Genomic DNA, 12,964 nt, shown 5'->3' with positions numbered 1-12,964 from the left:
TAACTCAATCTTCTGACTTGCTTTTTATCTCTATGCTTGCTTAGCATTAACAGAAACACAAGCAGAAAGATACTTTTACTTGTCCAGTGATAGCAGCTGTAAAAAGATTTGGATGCACACGGACAAACCTTTGGCTGATTCCTGAAACTGAAGACTCAAGCAAAATTTTCAGAAACTGAGGAACAATTCCCACTCATCTGCAGAAAAGTGAAGCTCTGGCTTATTAGGGCTTTAGTAGCTTGTGCAAACCACAGCCCTCCTGGGGAGCAGCAAGCAGCCTGCAGCTCCAGCTGCTCCTCCTTTTGACACCAAGGTGAAGATAAACAAAACTCTCACTCCTTAGCTGGGAGAATCTTGTCCAATATTCCAGAGACACTGAGTATTTTACCTTCTATGCTAAAAATGCGCTCTCCAAGTGTTCCTGCTTCTTCCAGCAAAGCAGCCTCAGATGACACATTAAAGAAATATTTGTCTGTTGGATGACTAGCAATTCCTTTGATTTCTTTAATTAAGTTTTTAGTATCAAGTTCATTCCTGATTAAGTATCCCAAAACCTTGGGGGGAAAAAAACAAAATAGAAAAGAAAGGGGTATCATGTTTTTACTCCATTCCTTGTGCACCACTTGAATAAGCGTTCCATATATAACAGGAAAAATAAAACTAATTTCATTTATATTAAATAATTGCTAATGTTACTATATCTTTACAGTGGACCACTCAGACTGAAAAAATACATAAACCAAGGCAAAGGAGAAAACCATTGATTGAATTAAAATAGTTTTGCTTGTTTAGCCAGTTAAAGAGGACCTGTGTTTCATTAAGTCTTGAAGACACATTTAACCAAATTTAAGTTACTGTGTCATTATATTATACAACTATTATATAATTATTATATATCGAACATGCACCTTCATGTACACACTATAATATGATCTTTCCAAATCTGTCACAGTATCAGTAATTATAGGATTACTTACAGCAATGCCAAATCTTGTTATATTGTCTTCATTGCATCTACCTATCACAGTTTTCAAGTTGGAGCCATCATGCGATTCACCATCTGTCACAACAACCATTACTTTGGTGGCTGTAGGCCGTCCCCCTGACTCAGCGGAGAAGGCATGCTGTCTGTTATAAAACAGTGGGTTTACCAGATCGAAATTCACTATGGATAGAATTCTATATGTATATACATATATTCTTCAGTGCACACATCTATCACTGACTTAGAAAAAAAGGAGCATCAATATTTTGTAATACCAGAATAGCTAGGAATTGTCTCCACTAATTTCAAATAAAAAGGGATAAATATTAAGAGTATGCAAATTTGGACTCCAGTGAAGGTTGATTCTTTCCCTAAAAAAGATTTTCAAGACCATTTAGATTTCCAGCCACTTAGGTCTATAGCCCTGTCCTTGATCCAGTCACAAAATAGCACCTGCCTATTGAGAAATGCACCTATGTTCTATGTGTGTCCAGAATTCACAGGATATCATTTAAATATTTTTCAATTTTTTTCACGCTACTACTGATGAAGGGACAAACTGAAACCAGAGAAGAGACTTCTTTTTCCCTATATTTAACAAACACGACCTTAAAATTCACGTTACCAATTCCACTAAATCTCTGAAAATTTTTTACTACTTTCAATGATTTTATATCTCTCCCAGAACTTTTTCAGTGGTGCTTGATGTGAGATGTATCTGTTGGGTACCAGAAATACTTAGAATCACAAAGTCATAGAATGGTATGGATTGGAGGAGACGTTTAACATCACCTAGTTCCAACCTCCTGCTATAGGCAGGGACACCTCCCTCTAGGACACCGAGGGCACCTCCCAGGTTGCTCACAGCTCCATCCAGCCTGGCCTTGAATGCTTCCAGGGTGGAGGCATCCACAGCCTCTCGGTGTCATCTGCCCTCAGCTTGATGCCATCTGCTAATTTTGTGTAGAGTTTAACACAAAGATTAACGACTTGATTTCAGGAAGTTGAATTTACATGTACCTGCTGTGCACTGCAGGAGATGTTACATGTGTACCTGATGTACATTTGTTTGCATGTACCTGTATATAAATGAACAACCTTGAAGACTCTACGGACTTGTGCTCTCAGAAGGACCAAAATTCAGTATGTGCTCCTTGCATTGTGAGGCATGTTATGGTAGAAATCATACTACAGTAATCATCAACACATTTTACCTTGCATAGTCAATGGCTTTGAAAGTATTAGTCAGATCTCCTCCCTGTTGAAATGTTTTCTCTGTTGCATTAACAACATCATCCTTTGTTCGGTACTCATTCAACTTGAATACTACGCGGGGATTATTAGCATACTGAATTAAACCCACCTAAAAAATGAAAAAAATACATTAAATTACCATGTATTACAATCACTTACATGGTATCATGATGTATATCTATTTGTCAAGCAGAAGATCTGCATACCGTTTTCTTTGAACATATAAAACCAATTAATACTAGCTAATTTGGAAAGCAAAAAAATCTAAATACTCATGAATCTTATATCATTTATTATGGACTACAATATGTTAATGCAAAGAATCTGAAATAGTAGGCATTTAAATGTTTGTATGGTTACTTCTAGAAGAGCTTAGGGACAGCAGTAACACAGTGAGCTTTGGGAAAATCAGAAAACAGCAAGAATTCTACCAGCTGACAGCACCTATTTTTGATCTTCTTAGGGAAGTCCTATGTATTAGTTTCCTGACAGCACTGCAAACCTTACTTACTTTCAATACAGGTGAATACTATGGAAATATGTTAAGATGTACATGTAGCATTAAAGAAGTAAAGAAGGGAAGATAGTAAAAGTAAGGTTCAGAAAGGATTCATGATGCTGAGCAGGAAGCCTGACTTTTAAGCACCTCGCTTCCAAAGTAGCCCAATGAAGAAGGCAGCCTTTGGGAGAGAGATTTCCAGTGCCCAGACTTTGTTCCCAGAACTGTTTATGGAAAATGGACAGCTGCAAAGACAGAAAATGTTTAAAAAACAGGAAACAAAATTTTCCTTACCATCATCAAATTTAAATGAGAAAAGAACTCAAAGATCAGACAGTAATCAAGTGGGGAAAAACTCCTATTTTAAAGATACAGTAGTTGGAAAGTGAAAGCCATATGAAAATCTCCCACAAAACAACAACAACAACAACAACAACAATAAAAAATCCAACAAATACACTCCCACAAATCTGTTTTTGCTTATACCACATTTCCACAAACTGCATTTTAATTATTTTTTTTCTATCACATTATCTTATATATTTAAAAAAGATCTGTGCCTGTTAGACTTCTATTTAAGTTGGTCTGCATTTTGAATCAAATGACAAGTGATTAAAAACCAACCAACAAAGTACCCAGTACTGAAAGATAAAGGACCACTGCATTATCTATGACCTTGGGGGAGTCAGTATTGTTACGCTAAAACAAATGTGGTTTCCTTTAAAACTGCTAGAATTTGCTAATAAAATCCACTGCTTCCTTCCCATGACCTTTCTCCCAAGGTTGCATTTTACTTACCTGGGTTTTGTTAATGCCTATATCTAAACCTTGGACAAATTTCTTCAAAAATGCTCGCACAGCATCCCAGGGATAAATGCTGTTTGACTCATCACAAACCACTACAATATCTATGACAGAAGAACACTCTAAAAAAAAAAAGAAAAAAAAAAAAAAAAAAAAAAAGTGGAAATCACTTTCAATTTACTTACAAGTCTTTGATGAAATCAAGAGGAGCATATCTAGGTCTCGCATAGGCAGTACTTCAGATAAGGAAGGTTTCCTTGAATGAAGTCTGAATGAAGAGTCTGAATGAAGACTCAATAATACCACATACAGATTTTGAGCCTGTATCAATTTGCACTGCTCCAATGCAGTGCCTCTGAATTCAGAGGAGTGAATCCAGATTCTTACCAGCATTAGATCAGTATCCATCAATCTTCACTCATGTCAGAAGGGCTCTTTTCAAGGCTCCATATAAGTTTTTAAAAATCTCAAAGTGTCCCCAACACAATATATCTTAATTTTGCTTGATCCATTTTTTATACTGAATCTGTTTTACAAATGTTGTCTTACTTTGAACAGCAGGAGAAAAGCTTCTTAGGATCTGGAAACTTGGGCTGATTTCAGAACAGACTCCTGTTGCATAGTGTTGGCTTCCACACTGCTGTGCCCACAAGGGGCCACAAGTCTTTAAAAGTAATAACAAAAAGAAATTATAAACTAACAAGTAATAGTCCCACTATATCCATATAGCACAATAAGCTGAATGAAAGGAAGATGGGATAAGATGAGCCCCCATGGATTACCAGGTGAGTTTCATGCTATCACCACAACAATATCAGACAACTCCCTTTGTGCACATTCTCATAAAAAGGACTCTCTACTTGTAGCCATCTTAATGCAAGCTCCTTCCTACAGAGCACTCACAGCTATAACTCCTAGGAGTGTGACAAAACATGCCAGGAAGCTGTGCTGATTAAGTCCACCTGCTTTACAAGCTATTGGCTTAAAATTACAGTGGATTTTTGCACGTTGCTTTTATCCATGTGGAGAAGTTCATCTATAAAACCAGGAGGTGGCATTATATCCATGAGCATCTTCATAGCTCAAGACAGCATGCTCTATTAGCACACACAGTGACAGGACTGACAAGCCTTGTGATTGCTTCATCTGCACATGGATTTATTAATTTGAGAAGACTTGTTCCCAAGGGAAATGAAATTTGAGAGTTGAACTGTTTCATGGTCTCAGCAGTATATACAATGTGACTTAGCTGGAGGCTGCTGATAAAAAGATGAGTTTGGTCCCCGCCTTCCTCAAAAGTAAGCTTGCTTTGCTGAAAATGTTCTCTTCATAATAAATTTTTTTCAGCTGATTGCATAATAGTGAGAACTCTGATCTTAGAAGGACTTATACAAAAGTAACTAGATGAAAAGACAAATGCAGAGACAGTACTTCATCATCAGGATATTTGGGACATTCTTATAGAAAGAGAATTATATTAGGAATACAGAGAGAAAACATATGATCTCTGTCCATCAGTTTTGAAAGAAACTGTGTCCAGTTCTGGGCTCCGCACTACAAAAAAGAAGGGGATCTCCTGGAGACAGTCCAGCAGTTACAGAGATGATAAAGGGCCTGGAGCATCTTCCCTGTGAGGAAAGGTTGAGTGACCTGGGTCTGTTCAGCCTTGAGAAAAGCAGTCTCAGAGGGGATGTGATCAGTATCTATAAAAACCTAAGGAACATGAGGCGAAGGGAGAAAGCCAGACTTTTCAGCAGTGCATGGCAAATAGGACAAGGAGAAATGGCCACAAACTGAAGCATAGGAAGTTCTACACAAATGTGCATAAGAACTTCTGAGGGTGACGGAGCACTGGAACAAGCTGCCCAGGGGAGCTGTGGAGTCTCCTTCACTGGAGATATTCAAGACCTGCCTGGACGCCTACCTGTGCAGCCTGCTGTAGGAAGCCTGCTTTGGAGGTGGATTGGACTCGGTGATCTCTGGGGGTCCCTTCCAACCCCTAAAGTTCTGTGATTCTGTGAAATGATAGCTCTCATATAAATACTTTCTGGTTCACCTATCAATTCTGTCAAAGTCAAAAAAGTCTGGAAAACAGAAAATGCACCATCTCCATGTCAGAAGAGAAAGGAAAGCAAAAGCAGCACTCTGCTTTTGACAAGAATACTGAAAAGAAAGAAAAGTAATTAAAGGCAGAAATTAACAAAAAATGACATAAATGTCAAACAGGATTACCAGAGGCAGATGGCATCAAAATATTCTAATACATTTCATAAGATGGTAGTATTTCCAGACAAAAAAAACTAACTGTACCTATAGACAAGTTCAAGCATTCTAGCATAGTTACAGTCAAAAAAGCAAGATGCACCATTAGTGCAGGGGAAAACTGGTAGATAATATGTACTGAGAACTTGAAAAGTGCAGTGTCAGAAAGAGGCATGGGACTGATCCTAAGAAATGTGAATGCAAACTGGAGCTTTCTGGATGGAAGAGACCAAAGAGCAGATGAATAAGGCATTGGCTGATTACAAGGTGACTCTAAGTGTGCATTTGAGGCAAATGTGGTACACATGGTCTGATGGTGTGTAACAAGAAGCAGTTGCAGCTGAGACAGCGAAGTACTAAATACACAGCGCTAAGTCCTAGAAATATTCATGGAGAGTTCAGCATATATTTTGTATGTAATATTCAGGACAGGTATATTTTAAAAATCTCATTTTGGCCAAAAATCTGTTTGTCCAGCAAATAAAAGGATGAAAGAGAATGCTGTGTTAAATATAGAAGCGGGATTTTATATCCCAGGGGTGGGTGACAGCTCCTTCAAATTAGTGAACAGCAGTGTCCCAAGGACAAACTGCTAGGAACATAGACTGTAAGTTAAATAAATAAAAAAACTGTTAGCCATCAGAGGAGTGAAACTCTTAAACACTGTCCCAGCAGGACTAGGCATTCCTACAAAAAATGTCACAAGCATGTGCAAATGTATGCCCTGTTGTTAGGTTACTGTGGGAAGCAATCACATGACATCAAAAAGCTGAACACACAGAGCCCTGAAGCTGCAACACAGACATGCCAGGAGCTGAAGAGCCTGGAAAGAGCTCTCAAGAGGGAGCAGACATGGGCACAAGAGTGAAGCCTGGGAGAGAAGCAGCCACGGGAGGATAAAGCATGAGCTCGAGTTGGAAGTCCTGAGCAGTCATCCTCAATACATACCAAAAATCCTCCTGTTTTTGAGTTCTGGATTAGCGTCAAGCCAAGGTTCATGCCTTCCTTAATCTCAGTTACATTTGGAATATTTATTAAAGCTGAAATAAAAAGAAAAAAAAAAGTGACAAAATATTAGCTGAGGAAAAGAAGTTGTTAGAATTCCTTTGTTTCTCAGAATCTAACATGCTTCTTCTAAACACCTGCATAATATTTTAAGACAAAAGAAATGAAAACCAATCATTACCAAAAATTTGCTAGCTAGTAATAGACTTTAATTAAGTAAGGCCATTTAAACCACCTGCTCCCAAGAGAGCTGAAGGCACAAGAGAGGAACAAATTGTATTCCTTCCAATTAAGCATTTTTGGCTGGCTTTGTAGATGCAGCTGAGCAGCTCCTGTTACATTCCTCAGGGTACTAGGGTTGCCCTTATCCAGTATCACACTTCAGACAAAATGTGAAAGGAACAGCAGAGAACAGATACGTCACCACAATTAAACATGAAGTACACATCTAAGCTACTCAACTGTGCTTTATTTTCACTGTGTCCAAAAGGGAATCTCATTTTATACTCAGTTTATAAATACACAAAACAGAAAAGGCTTCATAGAGAAAGATTATATATATGCATATATGTATATAGATCAAATGAGAAATGAGAATGTAACAAGAATCCGCAAGTGTTAAGTAAATGTCTTATAAATATTAATACTACTAACACTGTTAATAGGGCTGCTACAAATGACTAAGAATATAAGTAAGTGTTTATAAAGGCAGAACAAAAAGTGTTCCAGGAAGGATATAGAAAATACTATTAATAATAGTAACCTTACTACTATCCTTTTTCATTATTGCTATTGTTATTTTATTAAGAAGCATATAAACAGGAGGGAGAACAACTGTTTACAAGGGTGGATACTGATAGGACAAGGGTGAATGGTTGTAAACTGAGACAGGTGAGATTTAGATTAGATATTAGGAGGAAGTTTTTCATGCAGAGAGTGGTGATGCACTGGAACAGGCTGCCCAAGGTGGTTGTGGATGCCCCATCCCTGGAGGCATTCAAGGCCAGGATGGATGTGGCTCTGGGCAGCCTGGTTGGGTGGCTGGTGACCCTGCACAGAGCATGGGGGAGTTGAAACGTTATGATCATTTCATTGTGGTCCTTTTCAACCCAGGCCATTCTGTGACTCTATGATTACTAATTAAGAATACTTGAAATAAATGACAGAAGTGTAAAAATAAAGCTCAAGTCAGTGTCATAAGGTGAGTTGTAAAAAATATGTGTACACATTCGCCAACAGTTAATTTTAGCAGTCAGAAACAGTTAAGTGAAAAAGACAAGAGAAAAATAATTTTATTCTTCAAGGAGTCTGAGACCAGTGAATGCTCATCTTGCCATTGAAAATGAAATTCCTCTGAATTCCTCATAAACAACATTCATGCTTACATTGCTGTTATGTGTTTTTGCAACTGGCCTTGCTAGCTTCCAATTGTTATTTTGTTAGATAGATTGGCCTGGTACAAAAATGAGGAAAGCCTGAATAATTGTAATGAGGCACTATTCACTATAACTTACCTTGTAAGTTCAATTTTTTACATGTGGTTTTAGGTGTACCAACAGGACATGCATAGATATCTCCAGTTCTGTTTGCTGGATAGCCACTCCAGGGTGAGCCAACCAACAACCTGAAACAACAGAAATGTCATTATATCTTTTACCATACCAAAAGGGACAGCTGAGGGGATTAGGTAAGGAGTCTTCCACCAGATATAGCACCTAAGACTTTCAGGAGTTTTCTCCAGAGTTGTTTGGAAGCTGGGTTTCACTTATACATTAATACAGTTGATAGAGGACAGGCAACCCTGGTAGGAAAGCCTCTAAGAGTAGACTGCCCCAAACACTTATCCCATGGGTGTCCAGCCTTTTGGCTAGCATGCGCTGCACTGAGTGAAGAGAAACTGTCTTGAGCAATGTATATCTAGGCTGCTCCAAAAATAGTGCCACCTATTTATTTCCATGGAAACTACAACACCTACAAAGAGCACAGTAATACTATTTGATAGAGCAAGTTCTCAGCCACAGATTTCTGTTCTTCAGCATAGCCAACACTGTTAGCTGTGCATTTCAGAAGCTGCACCACTGTTGTTGTTGCCTCTGCTGAAACATACTTAACACTGCCTCACTGTTCACATTCACTTTTTGGGCTCCATCAGTGTTCAGCAAGTGTTAAAGAATGTCAGTGGGAGCTATTTTTTTCATATGGAGGAATTCCATGACACATCTTTACTTCATACTCACTTCTGTATCGGACACCATTTTGACAGACTGCTCCTCTGCTGCTATCTGTCACACAGCAACAAAATGTAATAAATAGTTGTAGGAAGGTTTTATTTCTAATGGTATAACACCAACACCCACCTCTGATGTTGTGGGATAACATCCTAAAATAAGAGGCATTACTTTCAGGGCAGACCTCATAAAATATATATTATAATCAGTGTCTATAAGTAACAACAACAACAACAAGAATTGAAAACAGCAAAATCATAAAATTGGTGGGCTATTTGACCCTGTTTTTGTGAAACTTCTACATCAGTCTTCTTCAACAGCAGCTTGAGCTGGTGCCACACTGTGCCCTCTTTCCTGGTTTCAGCACCGAAATGGTTAATAGAGCAAAGAGGTTCCAGTGGTGCTGAATAATAGTTTTGAGCCCAGCTCAGGCAGCAGGCAGCTTCCCTAGGAGCTTTGGTGGGCCACATGGAGCCCGTGGGACCAGGCTTGGACCTGCAACTTGTTTTGCTGCACTTGTGACACTGTGCCACCACCTCAGAAGAAATAAAGCGCAGATGTTAATATACACCAGTGCACATAAATTTAGAAATAAATGCATCTTGGTAGAAGTGACAATTTTATTCCCCCGTCAGGTAACAGTTAACTGCTTCCTTTGAAGTTATTCTTTCAACTGATAAGAAGCACTTCCTACAGGATCAGCTCGGCAACAGTACAGTTCTAATGTCTGAACTTGAAAGCTGCCACACCTTGACAACACTGAGTAAGAAAGATAATACTGCAGGTGATAACAGACTGCTGTGTGAAGTATTTAATCATGAACAAGAAACTTAAGACTTCAGTAACTCATGGAAGTAGCATGAAATGATTCATTCTCTCCAACTCACTCCTTCATTTGCTGTTAACATTCCCTCTCCAGTGTCTATTCTTCGAAACACCTCTCACATTTTGTCTGAAAGCCTTCACAAAAGAAACAAATTCAACCCGTGGAAATGCTGCTGAAGAACACCTGTCTTCCAGCACTACTCTCTGAGAGAGTGAGAGCAGCAGGCAGCATAGGGTAGTGGAGTTCTGGGGGAAGACGTAGGGGAATTTACGTAGTTTAATGTGCCACAAAATGAGGGCAAGGCAAAATACAGCCACAGGAACACGATCTGTACAAACACACACAAAGAAACCAACAACAGATAGATGATTAGAGAGTAGCAATATGACTTTCTTTTCACGCAGCATAATCTATGGAAATAATGTTTCTGTGGGACAGTAAAAAGGACAAACAGTACAGAATAAAGAGTTTCATCATTTTTCAGTTCACCAATATGTTGCTAGTTTGTAAACTGCCATTCCCTAAAATGTCATGGGTAGGCGATGAAAATACTGTGCATTGTAAAAGAAATTATTTTATGAAATAACTTGCTTCAAAACAGATTCCTTCAATGATATGCTACTAACTTTTGGAGGAATACCTGATTTTATTGCTCCAATTTTATAATTAGTTTGAGCAAAATGGCTTTGATGAAAACATATAGTTTTATATGCAGGAACAAAAGTTTGGGTCCTTCGAATCTCCACAAGGTTCTCAGGCATACATTCTGATTTTTGGGTGGTCCCATATGGTGGTCTCTGGAGCCAGGGGTTGGAATGGATGCTCCTTATGGGTCCTTCCAATTCAGGAAATTCTATGATTCCCTAATTCAGATTTCCTAGAGCAAATACTGCTATCTGTACTTTTTGTTTTATTTTACGTCAGCCAAATGTAGACTTAATTGCACAAATGATGTTCTTCTCTTTTATTGGCTCAGTTATCATTGTGTAGGGATATTTTAAAGTGCCAAGCCACTTCTCAATTATCTTGCAGAAGGACAGCAATCATTTTATTGTAAGGATCAAATGAAGAAAAACTAAGCTAAAAAAGTAAACTCCTCTAATTTTGTGCTCAAAACAATATCTATGCCAATTATGCCTAAAGCAAATGTAACTACAGCTTTTATTTAGTTTACATTCCTCATAGTGTTCTGGATGTTATTTTAGTACCTTCCCTTTTACTGTAATTGGCCTTCAATACAGATTTGTAAGACCCACAACTCTCAATGCACAATTATGCCATGAGCAAAAAAATGCATCTATAACACAGAATTTAACACTTGGAACTCGTTATTACTGACACTTTATTTTTCAGAACTTAATTATTAAACATCTTTTCTTATTCTTATTCAACTTAACTAAACTTTCATCAGTATTTTCTTGAGAAAAAAAATATTAAACTTACTTATGACTTCTTTTGTGTCCTGAGACTTACATGAGTTTAATACAGGCCTTCATTTTATAAATCAGTAAATCCTCATCGTATTTGAAAAGCAGATGTAAAAGAAACGATTACAGTACGGAGTTACACAACAATGTTCTGGGAAAATGTGTATCTTTCAGAAAATCAGAAATGAAGAAAGGGAGAGAGTATCTGACTAGCATCCTGCTAGTGACAAAAACATTTATTTACTCTGATTAAACAGGATGTAGATGAAACAGATTGAAACAGAATGTATCAGGAAAGAATGCAAAAGATGATTACTAAAATACTTGAAAATACTTGTTTTAAAATAAATTGTATCATATACAGTATATTAATTACGAGCCTTTCTTAGGCATGGGTTAAATATTTATTCTAACAAAACTTCATTTTGTATCCTTGTAGAGTAGCTTTACATAATACCGTAGTGATCACTGTGTAGTATTGGCACAGATTTTATTAGTCAGCTTTTTAATCAGTCTCCAACACTATATACAAAGCAAGAGAACTAAATGGAGTCAAATAAAGTTCAGCAGCAACGCCATACCACACAGGATGAAGGAGAGGCAGATCAAAGTGTAATGGGAATTATTTCCGTGAAATTACACCATGGCAAAGCAAGTAACTGGCAAAGTGTGATGTTGCAAAAAAAATAAAAAAAATAAAAAAATCAGAATTCAGGGTGAAGGGCTACATTCCCAGCTGTTGTCATGGCAGGTTTTTTATTTAATGTTGCCTTGTTGACTTTTTTAATGCATTTGCTCTTTAGTGCAATTTCTAAACAGAGGAGGCTAGCAGCAAATTGCAGTATAAATGTAGAAAGGACCTCTTAAATCATCTGGTTCTTTTCCCTTCAATTGCAGGAAGTAATGAATAGATATGAAGACCAGAAATATCTTCACACTCATAGCTGCTTCTCTACATGTCCTAAAGCCCCGATCACTGTTAAAATTTCTTGCTCTTTGAACAGGATACTCAAAATCTCAAAAACTGTGAGTTACAGCAAGAATTCTGAATGACAGACTTAGAAGGCCACAAAGACAGAAGCTGGAGATGCTCCTCCAAGCTGGGAAAAGGCAAACCAGGTCACACGGTTGATAAAGCTAATGGCTGTGAATCCAATGTTAGCAATTCCTGCTGACACTTAAAAGCAACAGCTGTAATAACAGCAGCATTTTGTTAAAACTAAAATAAAATTGGATAAAATTAATTCCCTTAATGTAAATGTATCAATTTCAACCAAAGGTGCACCGAAAATATGTGGTTTTGTCAAAATGTCTTTTTGGCTGAACAAGTCAACAAATCAACAGACCTTCCCAGGAGAGAGGCTGTTATATTTCGATCAGTAATCAGCACTTTGCAATCATTTTCTACTTCTGTTCAGGATTAAGCGATACTCCAGAAATGGTTGTACATGTCAAGGTATTCCATAACTGACATGATATTAAATGTAACAAAAATATAAAAAATGCAAAATCCATACCATAAATTGCAAAAAAAAATTCAAAAATCCCAAATCCCAATGGAATGGAGTAGAGTGGCTGCAACTTTATATCAAAAATCTTACTGAGATTTTAGCAATATTGTGAATGTTAAAGAAATAACAGAGAATTTATTCTCAATTTAAGGCTCAAATGCAA

At 37.6% G+C, this 12,964-nt stretch overlaps 1 protein-coding gene across 1 annotated transcript in view; it reads right to left on the bottom strand.

Moving 5' to 3' along the window:
* The window catches only part of ITGA2 (integrin subunit alpha 2), a 61,945-nt gene that overhangs the window by 29,007 nt on the left and 19,974 nt on the right, over positions 1-12,964 (bottom strand). The window contains exons 3-9 of the mRNA XM_072359538.1: positions 8,324-8,433; positions 6,753-6,844; positions 4,092-4,206; positions 3,537-3,664; positions 2,200-2,348; positions 978-1,128; positions 389-554 (exon numbers count right to left, since the gene is read on the bottom strand). Of these exons, the coding sequence (XP_072215639.1) occupies positions 389-554; positions 978-1,128; positions 2,200-2,348; positions 3,537-3,664; positions 4,092-4,206; positions 6,753-6,844; positions 8,324-8,433 (911 nt within the window). The remainder of the gene's footprint in view (positions 1-388; positions 555-977; positions 1,129-2,199; positions 2,349-3,536; positions 3,665-4,091; positions 4,207-6,752; positions 6,845-8,323; positions 8,434-12,964) is intronic.

Source organism: Excalfactoria chinensis, chromosome Z (genome assembly GCF_039878825.1).
Source record: "Excalfactoria chinensis isolate bCotChi1 chromosome Z, bCotChi1.hap2, whole genome shotgun sequence".
Lineage (NCBI taxonomy): Eukaryota > Metazoa > Chordata > Aves > Galliformes > Phasianidae > Excalfactoria > Excalfactoria chinensis.
Note: the sequence above shows the minus strand (reverse complement) of the source record. Positions and strands in the feature narration are given on the sequence as shown.